General features: G+C 38.3%; 1 protein-coding gene across 1 annotated transcript; it reads left to right on the forward strand.

Moving 5' to 3' along the window:
• On the forward strand, nt 1-23,858 carry LOC117295779 (D(2) dopamine receptor-like). Its single transcript, XM_033778533.1, has 2 exons — nt 1-212; nt 21,241-23,858. Exon 2 carries the CDS (start codon nt 22,211-22,213, stop codon nt 23,330-23,332), a length of 1,122 nt encoding a protein of 373 aa, XP_033634424.1. The 5' UTR covers nt 1-212; nt 21,241-22,210; the 3' UTR covers nt 23,333-23,858.
• The last annotated feature ends 464 nt before the right edge of the window (nt 23,859-24,322 follow it).

Genomic DNA, 24,322 nt, shown 5'->3' on the forward strand with positions numbered 1-24,322 from the left:
AGGATGTATTACTAACGGATGGTCACTTCACACAGAGTGATATTGCTACAAATTATCACAAATTGGCCGGAAGGACTGTTAGGTCACGGTTGGATTGACAACTTGTAAGGAGTATATCTTTGACATGTGATGGGATCTGGAATCCCACTTTGGTCTCTCAATCAACGAGTGGGAAATTATCAAGTGTGAGTGGACATCTTAAAAAAACACATGTAAGTTAATAACTACTCTGAACATGTCTTATTTAGGTTCCCTTCACAAAATGATTTCACGCACGTCCTTGGTCAAAACTTCCAAGGATTTTGTTGTGGGTTTGTTTTTGTTGTTGGTCCGGACCTCTGACAAAATGTGTTTGACAAGATTTTACACGGGACCTTGGACACTCTTATATAATGGCTGTATTTTCACATGAGGTACATTTTGTACAAATTTACAACCTTGCTACAATTTAACAAGGCACCCTTGCTAAATTGCACTTGTGTGAAAGGGGCTTTATATGACAGGTGTATAATATGCCCCCGTACATTTTCGAGGGCATGCTTAAAACATGTCACATACATTATTTACAATCATCTGCACTTAATGTTTCTTTTTAGTTTGTGTTAAGATACAAGGCACTTGATGTCAAGATTTAATTGCTTCATTTTTAAGTCAGTGAGCAGTGCACTAGATTTATGATTTTAATTTGCACACTTTGGACACACCATCTAAAATTCTGGCTAAATCAGGCATGATGCTTGGCCCTTGGGGGAAAAAAAAGTAGGCACATTTTATAGAGTACATTGGCTGAACTACATGTACACATGGTGTAGGTTTTTGTATCAGACTTTCCAGGCCATTCAAGAACAATTTTATTCACAAGTATTTGAATATAAGAAGCTTCTAAGATTATGTGTATAGCTAGGAATTATTCTTCCTGCGCGGACATATTCACTCTGGGTTTACGAAGTATCTCAAAAACATGACTAGGGGTTAGTTTGATTGTTTTTTTCTACTTTTGGTGTGGATAGTGTCATGGTAGAGTCCCGAGGTTGTAATGAGGGGCAGGGAAAGGGCTTACAATTTGATCTCTGGAAAAAGAGCCAGAGGATTAAAAACAAAAACAAAAAAAACCCTCAATAAATAACTAAATAAATTACAGTTTTTCCTTTGTTTTAAAGTTCTTTGTAACAAAAGGAAATACTGTAACTCAGTCATACATGTAAACAGATGTTTACAACCATGAAGGGACGTGACCGTGCAATAAAGGACCTCACCTTCTGCTCAGTCCATCATTGTAAGGTAACGACCCTGCAGTTTAATCAGCCTTTTAACACCTCATCGCCACTCTTTCATTCCTTAATTATCATAAGTGTATTATTTATAATGTAATACATCTATAATACATGACACTTGTCAGCGACTTATCAATTCAGGTGGAGCGTGTTAAGAAAATATTTATGAGACAAAGCAATCTTAAAACAACACCTTGAAAGGGGTACAAGGTGAGGTGAGGCATGATGTTGCTGCCAGATCGAACCAGAGACAAAATTACAAACTATCTTATCAACCTCAGCAAACATTCAAAAGAAATGGCATTTTAATACTTGGAAAATTAAAAATATTCCTAGGGACTTTTAAAGGGTAAGCAAGCAATAAAGGGATTGTATACACAAGGTAAGATAACCCATAAAATATGCTTGACAAAAGCGCAGAATTTCCTGTTTCCTTAAGTGCTAATTCTTTGCTTACGGTAAGCAGAGCAAGGAAATTTGGCCTCTTCCCCCCCCCCCCCCCCCCCCCCCCCCGGCTGGCAACCGTTTCATGGGTTAGCGTTTGAAAGCAGCTTTGCAAAGTTGGCCCCAGGTGGTCAAGTGAAGGTCAAATCGTGCCAATGAAATGCTTTATTTCTCTGCATTGCCGAGTTGATACATGCTTCTCATAAATTTTGTTTGATCATTAGTTTATTAATCTGTCAAGTTTAATGATGGTATCTTGCTGTGAAGGATTTGTAGATCACCGGGTATTAGGCCTGTTTGTTTAGTACACGACAAAACTTTCTTTTCCAGCGTGTCCCTTAAAGTATAAAACATTGTGAGAAACGACCAGTCTTCTCACTTGGTCATTGGTGTATCTCACGGTGAGCTGTTTCTCACAATGTACACTATCACTCGCTCTCCATTACACGTTTCCAAGTAAGGTTTTATGCAAATAGTGAGTTTGAGTAATTACCAATAGTGTCCACTGCCTTTAAAGGGATTGAGTAAGATTGGTGATTGGTACCAACTGTTTGTTTCAATCCTATTAGTTGTAGGTATCATAAAACTACCCCCCATCCCCATGACCTTCGACATTCTAGGACTTAGCCTGATTCACGACTCTGCTTACCGCAGAACTCTGTGCTTACCCAGCACACTGTAAAGTGCACCGAGTCTACAGGCCATAACACAGAATTATACAGTAAGCTGAGCCATGAAATAAAGGGCCAGATGTTAAAACAGCTAGTCATCCAAGAACACCCATTGTATTCAATGCAAGTACAAACTCTCTCCTTGAAAATCAGTTTTCACAAATTCAGTGTCAATAAAACAAAGTGTCTGTTAAAATCCAGCTGGCAACGGTAAAATCAATACTGGGACCGTTTAAATACAGCTATAAGTAGTAAGGCCACTGAATTACAATAGAAGTGGTTCAACCCTGAACACTACACTGCTTCTATTTTTTTTCGGTTAGTTACAATTTACACATCATAGACCTACGAATGCGCGTTGATTTAAAATGCAGAGGGACACATAATATGTTACCCTCAGTATCAAAGGGTCGGTAAACGTTTGGTAAAAAAACAAAACAATATTCCTTAGTATCTTAAGAAAATATCTTAAGAAAATAAGATTTTCACTTTTGAACTGAAATTTCTTATCTCTGATCGATGGGGGGGGGGGGGGGGCTACTACAATAAAAAGTAAGAGGCTCGTTTACAACAATTCAGCTTAACTTTTTTTGATATTCACCAATCCTGGGTACTAATAAACCTAATTCTTATCTACGCACCTATGTAAAAATACACTTCTATTTCTGACTGAATAGTGCATTTTTGCTTCATAGTTTTCTAAAAGTGGATGGTCGATAATCGGCATATCCTAGTATTAGGAACGAGTTGTTGCTATTGCTACCCTTCAATCAATGAAACAAATTTCCTGAAGGGGTTGGAGGGCTGGCGGGCTGAGCCTATCAATGCACACTCCTGTCACAGCTTTGCATTGGGTTCAATTTCTGAATCAACAATCACTGCGGCCATAATCAACCCCCCAATTCAACGATGAGCCATAATGCTTGGCACTAAAGCATCCAGTTCGATTGTATGTACACTGGACTGTTTGTAAAGTATCGCCAAAATCTACACAAAGTGTATCAGATGCTACTTCAAAATTACACTTTGTGCATCAATTGGCTTCTGTCATTCAGTGTGCACAAAACTTACTTGATAGCTATTTGAAAGAAACAAAATGGCCACAATTATAAGCCTAATTTTGTGAACAAAATAACTCCGTTTATGGCGTTCAAATCCTTTGGTTAGAAACCCTACAGCAGCGTTTGAGAGTATAAAGCGTTTTGAGAAACATTTAAGCAGATAAAGAATGCTTGAAGCGTTTCTGCTAAGCAAATTAAAGTAGGATACCAGTCACAGATCGTACATGTGACTTTGAATTTTGTCATGTTATCTTGTTCTGGTAAGCATTGTGCTAAGCAGCTCTAAGAAATTGGGCCTATAGCTACCAGTACTGCATCTTCTTCAAAATGTACTTTTCATTGACAGGTTTGGTATCTCTTCATATAGACTGCTGTCATCATACATCATTATTAAAACAATAAACAGCAAGCTCAATCAGATCATTCTTGACAGCCATGGTATGGTCTTTGAAATACCACCAGTTACAATTCAATTACTGGCATCTGCAGGAGGTCCTGTATGAACTATATTCATGGTGAACTATTGGACTAGTTATTATACAAGTAATGAATGTTTATGAGTGCAATGGTGCAAATATTTTCATGAGTTGAAAGATGGAATGTTCTATTAAACGAGGCGGAGCCGAGTTGAAAACAACTTTTTGCACGAATGAAAAACATTCATTATTTGTTTTATATAACATCCAAGTAGATCTGTAACAACTCTGCATTACCAAAGAAACACGCACACGGTGATGTTTTACGCACTGTGCAATAGTACTTTTCGGATGGAACGTAAAATGCTCGCTGAATGGAACGAAAAAATGTAAAGGGCACCCTATGAGGAAATTGCAAATTTCAACAGGAGCATTTCAAGGGCACCAAGGCAATGACTAGAGGGCAAGGGGGCAATCACCTTCGTTGCCTCCATGAAGTGTCAGGCCTGCCCTTTTACATTACCATCCATCACTTGCCTCTTTTTACATCACTACATCAACCTATCTGACTGTTTTTCAAATGTCAGGTAACGAAATACAACGAAAGTACTTGAACCCCTGAGAGCAGCACAAGCGCCATCCTGTTGGCATACAGAACATAAGTGATTACACCATCACTTTCAAAGGCAATTCTTTAGGGTGTCATGGTTATGAGCGCCATGGTTAAGTCTTCAGAGTGTGGGTTCCAACCCTGGTCATGACACAATTGTCCTTGAGCAAGAAGCTTTACTATGATGGTTTATCTTGAGGTATAAATGGGTACCTGTGGGTAGGTATCCACATTCAAACCCGGGGACCTATAACAAAAGGGACAAATGGTCCACGGTTGCTATCACAAAGAAAAGCACTGTGGTCCATGGTTGCTCTCACAAAGAGTTGAACAAAGGAGGGTCCACGATTGCAGGTGTTTACACACTTGTGTGTGTGGGTAGTAGAGGAGGTTGATATTGTGTTTGAAAAAGCCACTGGAGCGCCATGGGAGCTCGGGGCTGTTCATTCCCCAGGGAAAGATGAAAGGAATTTTATTAGCCCAATGACCAGGGCCCAATTTCATGGCTCTGCTTACCGCCCAATTTCTGCGCTAGCCTTGTAAGCGTAGAATGCCTAGTAACGTGGAGTACGCACGTGCACAAGCCAAAATTTGCAGCTAACCTGTGAACTACGCTTGCCGTAAGCACAGGATTCCCTGCTTCTGTAAGCGCCGAATCTGTCATTATGGTGAGCAGAGCCATGAAATTGGGCACTAATGTAAAATGAGTGTGCCCAAGAAGTGGGTCAACCACGCCACGGCCATACATATATATAGTGGCACATTTTAATTAACCAATACCAGAGGTTATACGTGTAGGTGAGCTGAAAAACCAAAAACAAAAACAGCGCGGCGAGATCAATTTCCCCTGATAATGAGATTAGGTTCTAAACTATATAAAAAAAACTGTCCAGCAACCACCTTTAATCCAAATCAAAGCTTGCACCCACCAGTAACTGGCCAGAGGGTTTTAAATCCATAATGACCAGTGACCTTTTCGCTATGGCCCTACCAGTAGTATCACTAAAGAAGTTAATCTCCCTTGACTAGTGGTTAGTCGTTAAGCAAAATCCATCTTAAATCTTTTTCATCTCTTCTGAAAAAAGCCATTTGCTGCAATTTAATCAAAAATGGATTATCAATGATTTGTTTCTGAAACTCATGTCATAACAGAATTAATAATAATATGCGGTTCTTATAAAAAATAGCGCTTTTAACAGTCGAAGGTTAGTATTGTTTGAAGCTTTGCATGGTGTGGAGAAATAAGAAGAAACTATAAATACATGTAAATAGTAAACTTGCAGGTACAGTTGAAGAGTGTTGTACCATTGTGTTCTTGTAAACACAGCTATGAAGCAGAAAAGATAATAAGACCCATTTTACGTGTGTATTTAAACATGCTGCACCTTGTAACAGTTTACAAGGTGGAGTGGCTCATGTTATCTAGTGGTAATACCTATATATACAAGTGCTAAAGTCTTCTGTAGACTTTTCTGGCTACTTAGTAACAGTTTTACTGATTTTGCTGTGGCAAAAAAATCAATCGGAAATCAGACTTATGTAAATATCTAAGATACCTTTACAGTTAAATTGCTTTTATGTTTTGGTATTCTGTAGAATTGTTTATTTGGAGGTGTCGTGGCCGAGCGGTTAAGAGCACCGAATTCAAACTCTGGCGTTCAATCTCAGCAGAGTGTGAGTTCAAGTCCCGGTCGTGACACTTGTGTTCCTTAAAGCCATTGGACCCTTTCAGTATTAACAGTGTTGTTCAAGGCCCACACTTCGTGTATCACAACTTATATATCAAATAACAAACCTGTGAAAATTAAGGCTCAATCGGTCATCGGAGTCGGGAGAAAATAACGGGGAAAACCCAGCCTTGTATCCGCGCGTTTCGCCGTGTCATGACATGTGTTTAAAAAAAATCTGTAATTCTCGCTATCGAGAATTGATGTTGTTTTACTGTTTTCTCAAAAAGTAAAGCATTTCATGGAATAATATTTCAAGAGAAGTCTTTCACCACTACCTTCTGTAAACCCTGTAAGTTTTTGGTAAATCTGTGAACTTTTTTTTTTTTTCTGTACCGAAAGGGTCCAATGGCTTTAAGCAAGACACTTAACCATTACTTCGTCCTTCGGATGGGACGTAAAGGCGTTGGTCCTGTGTGTTGTGTAACGCACATAAAAGAACCCAGTGCTTTTATCGAAAAAAGAAAGGGGTTTGCCCCGGTGTTCCTGGTTTGATTGGCAGCATATTGCGCGAGAGCAGGAAAATACTGTACGTTAAAGCGCTTTGAGCGTCACTGAGTGACGGATAAGCGAGCTATATAGGAAACCACTATTATTAATATTATCATTATTAAAACTCAATCAGAAAAACATGTGTATAAACTACTTTTAATAATTACTTGTGTTCACTCACAAATATTTTTTTTATTTTCAAATGAAGCATCCCTAGCTGTCCAAATCTTAACTCTGAGTGTCCATCCTTCTTGATGACGCCAGACTCCAGCTAAAATAAACCCTCATCCAGACCAAGATTGCAATCATCTTTCGCATTATCAAAATAGAACATCATAAACTAAATACCATCTTATCACTGAAGCAGAGAACGGACAATTCTGGGTCTAATAATTCCTGCAGCCCAGATTGCAGCACGTCCCGGTCTTGTTATAATCCAATTGAACTGAGTCAACAGAATAACTCAATCGCCATGGGTTAAAATAATATTCAGTGCGTACAGTGGTCTAACAACGACTATTAGGAAAGGTGGTTTAAAACTGTTGCTATAAAAAAAAAAAATCTGTTTGCTAAATTTATCATTTTTAAATCACCCCTAGAATTTGGAAGACATTAAAATGTCTCACGAATTTTAGGGGTGTTACGGTTTGGAGAACTTACAGACTCTCTTATAGAATAACAAATAAGAGTAGTGGGCTTGGGTATCCCTTTGGCATTGAAAATGAACCCCCTTAAACCTCCTGTGTGTTACATTTGAGAGGTACTACGTCTTGCATTTTGAGATAATTACAATTCTTTTATTTTTTTACATTGAGTACCTGAACTGATTGGCACTTTTCCAAGTAGACTTACAATAGAATGTTCTTAATATAGAAATATTGATTATTGATTGCCACAGATACATAGCAAGCTTGAATCAAAAAGGGCTGAAATTTCTGACAACAAAACAATTGACCCTGGCTAACCCAGGTTCATATTATGCCATTCTAGGTAATATTAGAACAATCAATTTAAAGACACTAGGCACTATTGGTAATTACTCAAAATAATTATTAGCATAAAACCTTATTTGGTAACGAGTAATGGGGAGAGGATGATAGTATAAAACATTGTGAGACACGGCTCCCTCTGAAGTGACGTAGTTTTCGAGAAAGAAGTAATTTTCCACGAATTTGATTTCGAGACCTCAGATTTAGAACTTCAGGTCTCAAAATCAAGCATCTGAAAGCACACAACTTCGTGTGACAAGGGTGTTTTTTTCTTTTATAGTTATCTCGCAACTTCAACGACTAATTGAGCTGAAATTTTCACAGGTTTGTTATTTTATGCACATGTTGAGATACACCAAGTGAGAAGACTGCTTTGACAATTACCAATATTGTCCAGTGTCTTTAACGTTGTCTGCATGTTCTAATAAAGTGTACATTTGTAGCTCGTTATGGAGATTAAATGTGTAAAGTGATGGGTTGTACAGGGTGAACAAATGTTCACAGTGAGCAAAATGTTTTTTGGGGGAATTTGGTCTGTGTTCATTCATGGGGGAATTTCGCCTGTGTTCATCAAAAGTTGTGTGCCTGATTATTTAAATATGATAAAAATCAATGGAGGTTGGGGGTCGGAAGGAGGGAGGGGGTTTATATGGCAGAATGTAACCCCAGCTTATCTATAACATTTGCCTAAACGCTTCTGCTCAAGCTCAAAATGGGAAGTTCTAAAAATGGCATTACCTTATAACTTATTTGTATAGTGAACATTGCTGATTACTACACTTTCTACTGTTGAACATATTGACTTATCATGTTGAAGCCAAGGTGATGGTTTCTGGACAGAAATATGTACACAAATACATTGCCTGTATGTACACATACATTGTACAACAAATATAAACAGACAGGGAAGATGCGCGATCGCGAGGCAACTGCCGAGGCAAAGTTTGAAGAAGGAAGGTGTTCAAACAACAATCATACACAGTAAATTTTGCCCAAAAAGGCCTTGCTGTCCTAAGACTACTTACATTTGCTGCTAATGTTATGTGTTCTTTTGTGTTCCTAGTTCGGAAATTTAAAGTTGATATATTTTTGAGATTGTCAATACATGGAAGTGGCTTATGCAGTAATGGCTGTCTTCTTTAAAACACAGTTTAATCATCTGAACTGTTTTACTTGAACAAACACCAAGAGAAGATTTTATATCTCCTGTTTTATGGGTGATACTCGGCAGGATCAATCAAAAGATATTTGTGAGACTCAAACTCAACATTTTGAACAACATTCTTTGAGAACTTGTCCTGTCTTGAGTTTACTGGCCCGACAGTTTAAATCACTGGCCTCAGGCAAGTGACCCAATTTAAAATTCAAGCCCTGCCTGATGTTAAAGAGAAGGTACACAGTTGGTAATTACTCAAAACAAATATTAACTTAAAAACTGACTTGGTAACCGGCATTGAAGAGCTGCTGATAGTATAAAACATTGTGGGAAACGACTCCCTCTGAATACTAATTTTGGTTTTCACCCATACACCCATGTGTGTTAGCACTGTATACTCAGTACTTTCCCGAGTCCTGTGAAAAAATATCACATGCTTATTCCTCAGTTGGGATTCGAACCAACGACCCTTGCAATTCTAGAGCAGTGTCTTACCAACTAGACTACCGAGATTGCCCGGTAGCTAGAGGTAGTTCAAATCCTATTCCCTCTGAAGTTAAGTAGTTTTTGAGAAAGAGGTAATTTCTCACTAAAATATTAAAAGACTCTAGCTAGAAGTCTTTTATTCCCATCTGAAAGCACACAAATTCGTCCAACAAAGGGTTTTTTTCTTTCACCATTTTCTCGCAACTTCGATGACCAATTGAGCCCAAACTTTTACAGGCTTATTTTTTTATGCTTATAATGGGATACACCAGGTGAGAACACTGGTCTTTGACAATTAACAAACATGTACAGTGCCTTAAACTAAACTATCACTTGCTTGTTTGCTACCATTGATCAAACCGTATTCCCTCACACCGTTTGTCATCTAACACGACAATCAGTGTACTTGGAAAAAAGGAGGGGGAAAAAATGACAAAAATGTACAACTGTAAATGTTTGAATGTCAATGGGGTAAACTGGTCGATATTAGACATGCAGCTGGACCATAACACTGCTGGAGTCTGAGAGGTTTACCGTCAAACAGCTGCAGAAACACACCCCTAAATATAAACTGAAATTATTATATACCCGGGCAGTTTGATTCATTTAGATTGGTGCAACAAATCACGGCCTGATATCAGGGCGCTGGTAAACTGTGAATTCAAACCTCTTGGTTACAGTAGCTGAACCATTTCATCCTCAGGATTATTTCACATACATGTAGGCCCCCCTATTTCTGCTTGTGACAACACTTCCCGTAAATCAAACATGAAGAAATCCAGATTAAGGACAGTGGCAGCACTGTATTCAAAAATTGAGGAGGGGAAGCAAGTGGCTAAAAAAATAGTTATGACGAGGGGGGGGGGGGACAATCTGATTTTGACTTCAAAATGTCATATACATGTACATGTACAAGGCTGATTGAACATTTTGAAAATGGTGCTCTTAAACTGGTTTACCCCCCCCCCCCCCCCCACTTATTGCCGTTTCACATCCCTTTTAACATGTTCTTGTAGGATATTATTACTTCCTATACTAAGAATAAAGTACTTTTCCAATGAAAATACGGGCCTGATACACTACACCATAGATGAGATTATCTCTGTGCCACAGTCTCTTGCCTCTGTCTTCTTTAGGGATTATTCCAGTAGAGAGTCAAACTCAGACGAGGTGCCCTTTACAAAGAACGACCGCCTTTATTTCCTACACAAGATCAAATTAAGGTCAAGAGTTGCAAAAGCCCTTACGTTAGTTGGGGGCTTTTACAATGAAATTAAAGGAACATTACAGAATTGGTTTTTGCTAACAAAACAGTTGCTGACAGTGTAGCACTTTATGTAATCCACCATCTACAAAAACTGACATACCTGTACAAGTTTGAGATCGATTAGCCATCTGGGTCAACGAAAATTGTTTAAAAACCGATAACACATTTTGCATAACATTGATTTAAAAAAAGGAATGAAATGCTCACTGAGTGATAACATCCTAACAGGAAACTACTTTTATTATTTCTATTAAATAAAATATGACATTTCAGACAGAAATACTTCAAGGAATGTTTCCTACTATCATTATCATTAGACCGTAGTAAAATGTAAATCTTGGATCTAAGACAAGTTTTTTTGATCTCCTGATACATAAATTGTATAGAAGTAGAACAGGAAATAATCCACAAAAGTACAAAGCAATCAAGTTTAAATGCTCATATAGATTCAAGGGTTAGTGGGAAAAAGGGCAAAATACTTGACATATAAAATTCCATGATCCCCAAAGATGCTTGGTATGGGCTTAGACAAACAAATTGGAGAACGGAGAATTTAACCCAAGCTTACTCCATTACCCTTTGGGGGAAAGATTATACATTTTTCCCTGAGCACCAACACAAATATCAGCATCCTAGTGTATACATATCAATCCCAGAAGAAATTTTGTTTTGACCGTTTCATGTGCAGTGATAGATCAATGTAGGCCCCAGCTTTAGAGCTTAAAGACACTGGACACTATTGGTAATTGTCAAAGACCAGTCTTCTCACTCGGTGTATCTCAACATATGCATAAAATAACAAACCTGTGAACATTTGAGCTCAATTAGTCGTCGAAGTTGCATGATAATAACAAACGGGAAAAAAAACCTTGTCACATGAAGTCTCAAAATCAAAATCTTGGAAAATTACTTCTTTCTTGAAAACTACGCTACTTCAGAGGGAGTCATTTCCCACAATGTTTTATACTTCAACAGCTCTCCAATGCTCGTTACCAAGTCAGTTTTTAAGTTAATATTCGTCTTAAGTAATTACCAAAAGTGTACCTTCCCTTTAAGTCTGCCAAATACTACATTTGTTGTTTGTTAGATGATCTCAAACAAGGGAATTTTGCAACCTCCCTTGTACAAAGAGGGACAGGGAGAACGCATAATCATATTTCCCCATGAGAGAACAAATCCTGGTGCCAATGTCTTTGTTCTTTGACAATCTCATAATAAGTGACAATGGATATTTTTCAAAGAAAAAGATTATCCAGAAGCTCCAAGAGAGCCCTAAAAAAAAAAATATGCAGAGGCACAGAACATTTTTTTTTCTATAGATGTTTTGACAACAGAAGTGGTTACCGTGCAAATGTGACTGTCCTGGTTTCCCATGTTTGATTTATATAGAACTATCCAAGTATTTTTCAGTTTCTGGAACAGTTATCGTCTAAAACACCACATTAAGGTTGAGAAATTTAACTAGCTTAGCTTATCACAAACGTGTATACACTGCAAAGCGTCGCCTGAATAAGGGCCTAAATACAAGTTTTGTATTGCCCTGCACCACTGCGCTCACCCACAACTCAACAATGTGCAAACACCAGTATATCAATCCTCTTGAGAAATTTAACAAGCTTAGCTTTACCCTAAAGCCTGGTTCATAATTCCTAAGAACTTGGACGTCACAGGGCTGTTTTCGCAAGAAATGAGTACAAGTCAACTGATGCGGATTATTTGTTATGAATTTGTGACGTCAACATTCGTAACGCATTCCCGTTCGCAGAAAGTATGAAAGGGGCTACTCTACACTGCTAAGCGTCAGCTGAATAGGGCCTAATTACACGTTTCCCATTGCGCTCATCCACGTCTGATCAATAGCAATCATCCTGAAACAAGGTTAATGGAAATAAACTCCTTAAGCCGAGCACTTTTCTTTTGTGGGGAAACTTGATGAATTAGGGGACGCTGATGGCATATTACAGGAATAACCTCATTCTTGGCCTTCGATTCCAATTCATGCCAACTGGGTAAGATGAAGATGAATCTAATACTAGAGATAGTTCTCTGATGGGTTTGGACCGGGATTCAAGAAGGGTTGTTTACATGTTAATAGTTAGAGTGATTTATGTTCGGGATTTGAAACAATCTTATGAGTCTGCTTGAAATTGATTTTTGAAGGACGGCTTGTTTCACATTCCTTTGAGGTAACCAGGGATAGAGATTCTTTTAAAGATGCGGGTGAGGTTCGAGTAACCCAAGCCAAGTAATCCATTGATGAAGTGTAAGTTTTGAACATAATATTAAACTGAAAAACGGAAAAGCCAAGACCCAAAAAGGTTTTAAACCAACACTCAAGACCAAGTCACTACTCTTTTATTCCTATTCAAAAATGCCCTTTTCTGTATAAATAAACAAATAAAAAAATGTTGGAAAGCAATCTAAAGATTGTTGTAAATTTTCAGTTCTTGTCCATTTAGCAAAGCGCCAAAATGCACACGACGCTCAATCACTTTGCATACTTAAAGTTACAGTTTTCTCTTCGATTTATTTTATTGAAAACACTCCACAGATTAGCTTTATGGAAAGACTAGTGCTTCGTCTTTTATGGTGGAACTCAACCTGGAAAATTGACAAAATTGAAAGATGTCTGCCCGAAGTAATTCCAGTCGAAAGGGCGGATCAATAACATTTCTCTAGGTAGAGGTATGCGTGACAATCAGAAATGTTTAATAATTGTCTACAGATGGTTCCGATTACACAGCAACCTGAAACCATGGTCATAAACAGACATTTAGCACCTCTGCAGTTTTTCTGACGTCCACATTGATTGCGATAACGGAAAAAAACAGAAACGGTTTCGGCTAGCCAGCATACAAAAATCTCGTCCAAGGCACTTTGACAAGGAAGGAACTAGGAATAAAGGGGAAAAGAGATGATTTTCATTTCAGTTTGAACTTTCTTGGGTTTTTACCTACAGTATGTGTGGAATTCTTTTCAGTCCGTGCAGTGCCGATGCTTTAGTTTCAGTGAGTTGATAGGCTAATAAATTCTCTGGTCCACATTTTGACGTAGTTCTTGTAGCAATTATGTAAACATCATGTGAACTTCAACATTCCTTAGAAAAGGAAGTATTTGTCACGTTGGCAACCAAATTAGTTTTAAAGATGCCCTACTCTCTCTTTGTACAGGGACAACACATACATATATTTGCGCAAAGAGGCTGCATTCAGATTATGGATCAACATCAATACTCATTCCTTGAAACATTAAAAAAAAAAAAAAAAATGGTGCGTCAAGAAAGCGATTGATGGTTACGCAATAACATTACACTAAACGAGAAACTGACAGCTGAAAAGTGCGATCTGAAAAAACGTGATGTGTTAGATTGTGTGATAAATTGTCATAAAATCCCATGCAACCGTTGGAACAGAAAACTGGCACCCAAAACGATGGTTGTTGTGGTTTATTTTTGGTTCTTGAATGAAAAGGGCTTATTTGTTGGCAACTGTACTAACTTTCTCAACAATGTAGGAATTTATAGCTTGTTCTTTTTAAAGGCAGTGGACACTATTGGTAACTAATCAAAGTAATCAGCATAAAACCTTACTTAGTAACGAGTAATAGGGAGAGGTTGATAGTATAAAACATAGTGAGAAACAGCGAAATTTTCCTCAAATTTGATATTGAGACCTCAGATTTAGAACTTGAGGTCTTGAAATCAAGCATCTGAAAGCACACAACTTTCATTATTATCTCGCGACTTTGGCGACCAATTAAGCTACAATTTCCACAGGTTTGTTATTTTATGCAAATGTTGAGCAACACCAAGTGAGAAGACTGGTCTGTGACAATTACCAATAGTGTCCAGTGTCTTTGAGTCAGTTTAACCACTTGGTCTCAGATGATGTGTATATATCTGCAAATATTACATTCAGCTGGGCTTGTTCCAAAACTCTGCCTTGAATTTCGGGCTCCAGCTTTGCCTTGGGCAAAACAAAATTGAGCAGAAAACATTTTCTACAATGTTTCAAACATCAAACGAAGCCATGAGCCAAGATTGGAAAAAATCCCCAAGGTTTCTAAAATACACACAAAGAACCATTATCAATAAATGCCTTGAGATTAAGCAATACATTCTCACTCAAGAACATCTACAACTAATTAATATTTCCATCTTTATTGCGTTAACCATGGTACAGTACCCTCCAGCATTAATATCAGCACACATCAATGTCACAGCCCATCACTGATGATTGACATTTTTTTAATTTGTGCCAGTGACAAGTTTTGGCTGGCACAGGTGAAAATTTGATAAAAATTTGATTAACCCAAAGGTTAAGAAGAAAAGTGCGTGTGATGAGATTAGAATTATAAATTGAATTTTGATGGGGATTTTAATACAAGGTAATAATAATTGGCAGAAAATGATTGGCAATTATAAAGAACAAACACTAATTTTGAAATCTCGCTGATTTATCAAGTTCTAGTACTTTGCTCCAGCGAAATATTTACATCTGATACTGTCATAGTTAAAGACATTGGACACTTTTGGTAATTGTCAAAGTCTAGTCTTCACAGTTGGTGTATCTCAACTTTTAAACAAACCTGTGAAAATTTGATCTCAATCGGTCGTCAAAGTTGCGAGATAATAATGAAAGAAAAAAACACCCCTGTCACACAAAGTTGTTTGCTTTCAGATGCTTGCTTTCGAGACCTCATCTCGAAGTCAAATTTGTGGAAAATTACTTCTTTCTCGAAAACTACACTACTTCAGCGGGAGCCGTTTCTCACAATGCTTTATACTATCATCCTCTCCCGATTACTCGTTACCAAGTAAGGTTTTATGAGAATAATTATTTTTAGTAATTACCAATAGTGTCCACTGCCTTGAAGGGAACAGCATTTGAACACTGAATTCCTTCATAGACTTCTCAATACCTGAGAAACAATCAAACTTTCATGCCTACATGCATTTAGAGAGAAGAGACCTGCCCCATCAGTTATTTATTTCGGTGATTTACTACGTTTCAACAGAACAGGGTGAGTGCAGTGAACAACCAGCAATAGGGCCCATACTTTTACGCCCAACTCTATCGATGTACCTCTGCACCGTGAGCATCTTAAGATGGATACCAATGTGTTATAAATGCCCATTATCATTAACGTTATAACCCACAGCAACCACAGAAATTGCCCTGTGCTTTTGCCGTGGTGCCCTGTGCTTTTGCAGAGGGGCCATGTGCAAGGTTCTCATATCATAGAAGTGCCCCTTAAAAGCGGGAAATTGCTGTGCCCTTTTAAGAACCTGCATTACTAATTTCCAACCTAACTCAACACAAACCAAATCAGAAGGCCATCGGCTGGGTCCCCCCCCCCCCCCCCCCGTCCCACTGTCCTCATTATGTATTAAACATTTTAAAGTAATATTATATATATATGAGCCAATCAACTCCCATGGGTTCTGTTCCCTGTTTAATCATCCCCCAAGTCACTCTCTAACTGTACCTCATGCAGTCCCCAAATCACAGCAAGCCGTGATAAATCTCTGTTTCCCTCAATTAAACGCTCCTTGGTATTCACAGACCCCTCTCAATTATTACAAGCCCACACTGAATGTGGCAGAGCGCCATTGATAAATTGTTCTCCGAAACAAGTATCTGGCCAGGTTGAGATTTTTAAACCAGGCACTCTGCGCACGACAAAGTCACAATGTTTCAAAAGATAGATAACAAAATAATTACTATGGTGTGTTATAAAGACAACAGTTAACAAGAATTTACTCTTAAACATTAAAGGCAGTGGACACTATTGGTAATTGTCAAAGACTAGCCTTCACAGTTGGTGTATCATAAAATAACAAACCTGTGAAAATTTGAGCTCAATCGGTCTTCGAACTTGCAAGATAATAATTAAAGAAAAAAACACCCATGTCACATGAAGTTGTGTGCGTTTAGATGGTTGATTTCGAGACCTCAAGGTCTCAAAATCAAATTCAGGGAAAATTACTTTTTTTCTCGAAAACTATGGCACTTCAGAGGGAGCCGTTTCTCACAATGTTTTATACCATCGACCTCTCCCCATTACTCGTCACCAAGAAAGGTTTTATGATAAAAATTATTTTGAGTAATTACAAATAGTGTCCACTGCCTTTAATGCTTCAGTCAATATTTTGTATAAAGACTATCACACCCGCAACACTGTACTCCTTGACAAACAGACAGGCTGAGATTTTACCACCACTAGGCACTCTGTGCACGGCGCCAAAATGTTTCAAAACATAGGGTAATTTATTACATTTTTATCAAGACAACACTTGACAAGAATTTACTATAAAACATTAATGCTGCCTTTGCATATTTAAAGACATTTACATCCGCAAAAAAATGTACATTTATCATTTAATTGGGCATTGTCAAAGATTTGACATGGCGCATGAGGTTATTTGATTGTAGAAAGATCTTCTGTTCTTGATAAGAACAATTTCAGATTTAAATCACAAATTCTCACAAATTTCCAACAAATTTCTAGCTAGTACTTTTTGGGGATGAATGTGTAACCTCAGACTATGTAAAGAGCCATTGCATTATAACTAGGCCTCAAGATTTGCTGATGACAGGGCAAAAAAATACAAATATTTCCCCCTTTTCATTTTATGTAGCACACAGTTTCTTTAATGCGGAGCTTTGCACAGCTTTGGTCGAAAGAAGTCTGATTTAATTACAAAGAACCATGTTACTGTTTAAATAGTGCAGTAAGCTGCAGACAACCATACTAGTAAACACTCATGGTCAAAAACAAAGTTTCAACGTACTTAAAGGCAGTGGACACTATTGGTAATTACTCAAAATAATTATTAGCATAAAACCTTTCTTGGTGACTAGTAATGGGGAGAGGTTGATGATATAAAACATTGTGAGAAACGGCTCCCTCTGAAGTGACGTAGCTTTTGAGAAAGAAGAAATTTTCCATGAATTTGATTTTGAGACCTCAAATTTAGAATTTGAGGTCATGAAATCAAGCATCTGAAAGCACACAACTTCGTGTGACAAGGGTATTTTTTTCTTTCATAGTTATCTCGCAACTCCGACGGCCAATCAAGCTAAAATTTTCACAGGTTTGTTATTTTATGCATATGTTGAGATACACCATGTGAGAAGACTGGTCTTTGGCAATTACCAAAAGTGTCCACTGTCTTTAATGATAAGTGTACTGTGTTCTTTTACATGCGTTTCACAACACATGAAACCTACAACTTTTAATTTTTATCCCATCCATAGAACAAAGCAATAATGGTAAAGTGTCTTGCTTTTAGGACAAAAGTATCAAAACCGGGACTCGATTCCACATTCTGCTAATCAAAAACACCTGACAAAACTATGCCGTTTATTTTCTTTTTCGTACAGCCATGCACAACAATGTCAGCCATTTTAAAGTAGACAAGAAGGAAACAAGTAAAACAGGTAGAGCCTTTAAAGACACTGGACACTATTGGTAATTGTGAAAGACCAGTCTTCTCACTAGATGTATCTCAACATATGCATAAAATAACAAACCTGTGAAAATTTGAGCTCAATTGGTCGGCGAAGTTACGAGATAATAATGAAAAAAACAAAAACACCCTTGTCACACGAAGTTGTGTGCGTTAATTTCAAGACTTCAAATTCTAAATCTGTGGTCTCGTAATCAAATTCATGGAAATCTACTTCTTTCTCAAAAACTATGTCACTTCAGAGGGAGCCATTTCTAAGATATTTGTTGTTCCTCGAAAATGAAATAAAGACTTGTATCGCATAAACAGATCAATGTCAACTCCCTGATAGACAACCTCTAAAGATCTATACAAACTTGATTTTAAAGGTAAATTTCAGGAATTGCTAACCATGCCCCGTCTTTGTTTTATAGTGTTTTTGTTTTCCCCCCTCTAGTGTACGTGCAGCCTGTTAACAGAAACAAACTCACAGAGTGTTTTCTTTGGACGAACCATCAATCAAGGTTTATTGAATAAAAGTCCATCATGTTTACCCTGTACAAACAGGGTGTAAGTAGTTCAATACTAGTGTACATTCTCAGTTAAAGGAACAGTGCTGGCAGTGTAGGCACTTTATGAAATTCACCATATACATAAACTGAAAAAACCTAGAGAAGTTTGAGATTGATCAGCTATCTGGGTCACGAGAAAATAGTGGGGGGGGGGAATGAGTACACGTTTTGCATGACAACGATTCAAACAAAAAACAAATAAAATGCTCACTGAGCGATTAAACTCCAAACTGGAAATAAGCTTAATTTATTTATCACCAAATATGACATTTCAGACAGAAATATTTAAAAGGGTGTTTTCTACTATCATCATCATTTGACAGTGTTAGTTATATGTAAATCTGTGATCTTAAAAGATTTTTTTTCCCCAATTCTGTAATGTCCCTTTAACCATTGACTTCAATGGAAAGCCAGGTTTGTACATTGGCTCCAGGAATGAATGCCATCACTGACAAAAAGGGTCGGAAACTTTGGTACAAGTTTTAGGAAGTATGTTGAAATGAATGCTTCTTTTACACTTAACTACAGAACTGAACTCTGGAAGTACTGAGTATACAGTGCTTAATTCACAATGGTGTAAGTGGGAAAACAAAATAACAGCCACTTTTACACCGAGCAGATATAAAAATGTTTACCTTCAAATGTTTCTCATCCCTGAGGTAACAAATTGTTACAATTTTTCAGGTTTTTTGGTGGGCATAAAACCATTGGTTATCAAAAAGACAGTACAAATTTCAAGCTAAATCTAGAGGTACATACTTCGTTTGTCCATGTCATATGAAGAAACATCTTACACAGTGAGTAGGATTTGAAAGTTTACATGGCGCATGGAGATGGAGATACACCAAGTGAGAAGACTGGTCTTTGACAATTACCAATAGTGTCCATTGTCTGTAAAGCTATGTTTTTTTAAGGTTCAAGACCTACAAAGTTATGTCTTTAAATCGAGAAATTATATAAAAACTTGTGCTTTCAAAAAAACTTCTACATATATTTTATACCAATCACAGCAACAAGAAAAAAGAAAAAAAAGATTTTATGTGTAAGTTCAAAACCTGCAATCTTTACGAGTATAGCAACTGAGCACGCAATGATGTATTGACTTTTCAACAGCTTACACTGTTCCGAAAACCAATCATGTCATAAAATTCATAGCTACATAAACTCAAGCTGAGGACCCACACAATAAATATCCCTCATTTTCCCCACCATTATCAATCTTCCTGCAAAAGAACAATCACTTTTGATTTCCCAGATGTATTTCTGGCAATAAGTTGCTACTCAGCATCCCTTCATAGACAGGATTTTCTTGTATTGTTGACATCTTTTACCCTTCGGCAAAATGAAGTTTATCAAATGCCAGACTCACGTAATTTGTTATAATTTGTTATAATTCACAATGTCCCCCGTCCCCTCCTACCCACGGACTTTTCATGTACCATAAAAACACCTGCAATACATGTACATGTACATGATTAACATTATTGACTAAGGCACCCATCATATCCATATTCCCTCCGAGATCATAAATTTCCTATAACCGACACTAAGAGCATGTTTGAGTGCGCAAACAGTCGACAACTACTGACCAGCAACGTACATAGTCCTTTTCGCAAATACTCGGGCGCGAGGGCGTGAAGCTTGGAAAGAGGTGCATTGTGGTCTAGCAGGTGATCAAATTTGATCCATAGCTATCCCACAATGCACCTCATTCAACAGTTTGCGCTTGCGCAATGGTATTTGCGAAAAGGTCTATGCGCAGTGACACACTTGGAAGTCTTGTCAACCATCAGTACCACAGTATTCAACACTCCATCATTACCTTCTGAGATTTTGATAATGTCACTGGTTCCCCTCTGCGCTTTACACATGTTAGCATGGAACAGGCTTTTGGGACCAGTGAAGAAACCATGCTCATGAGGCTGGCCAAACTGTTGTAGTCAACCAATGATGGACTAGCATGGGTTGAGTCAAAATAGTTAACCATGGTGAAGACTCCAACTTGCTCAATACTTGCCATTACATGATAACACTGGGGGTTTTTTGCAAAATGTTTTCAGCTCAAATGTCTGGCAAACAATATGCAAAAGAAACAATTATTTTGCTCTAGAAATGCAGGCAAAACATAGAAAATACTGGATGAGGTCAACTCAAGGCATAGCCTTTTAACATTGACCTTTTGAATGAGTGAAAGTAGGTCAAATTTTGACACAAAATGAGTAAGCTTTGAACTTGTGTCTATGCCTTGAATGCTGTCATTGTTTCTATCATTTTATTGCAATTAAAAAAAAAAGTCTCGGTAGTATTACACAAATTGAATACATAGCACTGGAACGGGTTAAAGCAGTAGTGGCAGTAATTAAGGTATTGCTTACTACTTTTCCGATATCACATTTGTCCACATGTTGTTTGTGTCCGGAGTACTGAAATTTGATCTTTACATCACAAGGAAATAAACTGTAAACCAGGTTTTTTTTGCCCCTCTATTTTTCTTCAATTCTTAGAATCATATTGGAGGAAGTAGCCAAAATGTCTGCTCTACTCATCAAACTCCAATATTCAATCTTTAAAAATTCAAATGTGACACAAGAAACTAAAGATCTGTTTTTTTGTGTTTATTTACAGGAGCTGCTACAATTTCAATCACAGGATGCAGCCACAGTCTGGTCTCGCCCACTGAATGACGTACACAATCAGGAGCCGATTTAATATTCATGCTAAAGAAGGCTGGGTCGACTTCCAGGAACAGCTTGTTGATAAACACACACACATGATAGTCGGACTGTGCTTAGCTGGTATCCTTTATAAGAGATCAAGCTACATTTTGATGTCACTGCTCAGTATATATACACACACACACAGGAACAAGTAGCTGCATACTCCCAAGGAACACGTAGCTGCATACTCCCAAGGAACACGTAGCTGCATACTACCAAGGAACACGTAGCTGCATACTACCAAGGAACACGTAGCTGCATACTCCCAAGGAACACCTAGGTTTGCATTCTCCCAAGGAACACAAAGCTGCATACTCCCAAGGAACATGTCACTGCATACTCCAAAGGAACACGTAGCTGCATACTCCCAGGAAAACGTAGTTGCATACTCCCAAGGAACATGTAGTTGTATACTCGCAAGGAACACGTAGTTGCATACTTGTAAGGAACACGCGCATACTCGCAAGGAACACGTAGCTGCATACTTGCAAGGAACACGTAGCTGCACTTGCAAGGAACACGTAGCTGCATACTCGCAAGGAACACGTAGCTGCATACTCGCAAGGAACACGTCACTGCATACTCCAGGGGAACACGTAGCTTCATACTTGCAAGGATTATATATCTTCAAACGAATTGTAAGGGACTCAATCATATATACTTGGTTTGCGGTAACACCACGTGTGTATCTTCTTGCCAGATAGATTTCTGATTTCGACCAGCTTGCTCTAGTCATCGTCGGGAGATGAGCTCACAAATGATGGTGCACACGTAATAGTGAGGCTCGGAGTTTAAAATAGTCTGGTTCTGTTTTATGCAAGATTGCCTAATAGTTTGAAATTACACGGATGGCGACAGGGTGATGATTTATTTATAGGATGGCCCTTGATGCAATGAGAACAGACTCTTCGCCCTTTATGAACTCAAGTGATACAGGAATCACACCCAACATACTCCAGAAGTCTGGAAACCATACTAAAGCAGTCTTTGCGAAGTTATGGAACACCACGTTCTTTCAGAATGGAGGGATAGTTAATGCAACTGAGAGTCCTGAAGTCTTCCAGTGGTCGATGATGCTCAACTTCTTCATGATGGGATTCTTAATGGTGACAGGCATTCTGGGTAATGTCCTCATCGTTGCCGTGTACTTACAGAATCGACGGAAGCGTCAGTCAACCGCAAATTATTTTCTCTGCAGTCTCGCTATAGTGGATCTAATTGTTTGTTTAATCGCAATTCCGGTTCATCTTCATTTGGAGTATTCAGCATTTAACCGCCCTATTTTTGCCTTAGAATGCGCCCTTTTCGCGTATATTTGGCATGTGGTGATGTTTGGCTCAGCGTGGATGTTAGTCGGTATCTCGATCGATCGGTACTACTGCCTCTGCCAACCATTTATCTTGAGGACTCAAGCGAGACACGTCACGCGGACCATTCTGATAATTTGGGCTTCTACCGTCATCATCTCGATCCCGACCTCCTTCTTTTACGACGACCAATGTCAGAGGTTAACGTTCATTACGAGGTCAGAGCGGCTCGGCATTGCCCTGGCTGAGAGTCTAGTGAGTCTGATCATCCCGCTACTCATCATTACGATTGCTTATGCTAAAATCTTCTGGGTGATCTCCAAACGGAACAACGAAACACAGAATGCGAGCCATCGGCAGAAACTTATGCACAACACGCGGTATATCGTCGCGAAGCGACTCTTACTGGTCATTGGTGCCTTTGTCTTATGCTGGTTGCCGAGGATGATAGCCGAGATCTACACTGCCTCGTTACAGGAGGAACAAACACAGATAACACAAACGCTATACATTTGTCAAACTATTGTGCCTTACTTTAACTCTATACTGAATCCTATATTGTACTCGTTGATCAACCCAAAATTCCGTCACGGATGTCGGAGAATTCTGCTGAGCTGTTTGGGGTACTTTGTGCCCATGCCTGCAGCTGCAGCTAAGTATACGTGTAGAAGTAGTAGTGCGTTATACCACTAAGGGCCTTGCTAATACGCTTCAAATACTTGGTAATATAAAAAAAAAATTGGTTAATGGTTCTGTGGTACATTCTAGAAATACAGGCTGTGGTTTCAGGGAACCTCTTCAGGTTAATTTTGATTCGCTTTATCACAATGTAGCATGCAACACTATACTGTCCCCAAAACAGATCCCCATCCCTTTTTAGTTTAAGACAGATAATGTCATTCAATTAAAATTCTAGCTAAACACAAGATCACTGCAAAATGGTACATTTAACTCGTAAACTTCAAGTCAAAGCTTAAAATCTTAACACTCAATAGACCTTTATCATTGGGTATCAGGGGTGGATTTCACAAAGAGATAAGACAAGGCTTATCTTGAAGCTGCCTAACTTAGGACTAGCCTTAAGGTTTTAATAACTCCTAAAGAGTCCTAGGACTAGTCCTAAGTTAAGACCATCTTAGTGACATCACCCATGGGGTGGATTTCACAAAGAGTGAAGACTAGTCTTAGGACGAGTTACTCGTCCTCACTTAGGACTAGCCATGCGTTTTTTATATCTCCTAGGACTAGTCCTACGTTAGGACTAGTCCTAACTCTTTGTAAAATCGACCCCTGGTCTTCCTGTTAATTCAGTATTACCAAAGTGAGGCTGAGAGGGCAAATGATCTGGTCCCTTTTGGGTATAGATTTGAATCAGTATACATAATTAATAATGCACACAGGGGACTAAACAAAGATGGTGTAAGCAACATCTATATAGAGACCCTGTAACATTTTTTTTCAAAAAAGAGTATGAAATTCCAGGCCTGCAACAGTCCAAAGCAAGCTGAGCCAGTTTTTGAGATGTGTCCTCTTTTCTTCATATAATCAAAAGTTTATAAAAAAATAGCAGTGTTATCAGCATCAAATGTATGGGTTTTATGTTTTCTTCAATTGATTATGTACAATTTGTGCCTGCAGGAAGTCCAGGCGTTGTGGCCCTCTTGTAAACGAGTAATGTCACAG

This window comes from Asterias rubens, chromosome 1 (genome assembly GCF_902459465.1).
Source record: "Asterias rubens chromosome 1, eAstRub1.3, whole genome shotgun sequence".
NCBI classification, from domain to species: Eukaryota; Metazoa; Echinodermata; class Asteroidea; order Forcipulatida; family Asteriidae; genus Asterias; species Asterias rubens.

What these genes read in the sequence shown, in the direction of transcription:
- LOC117295779 (XM_033778533.1), top strand. Translation starts at nt 22,211, where the DNA reads ATGGCCCTTGATGCAATGAGAACAGACTCTTCGCCCTTTATGAACTCA.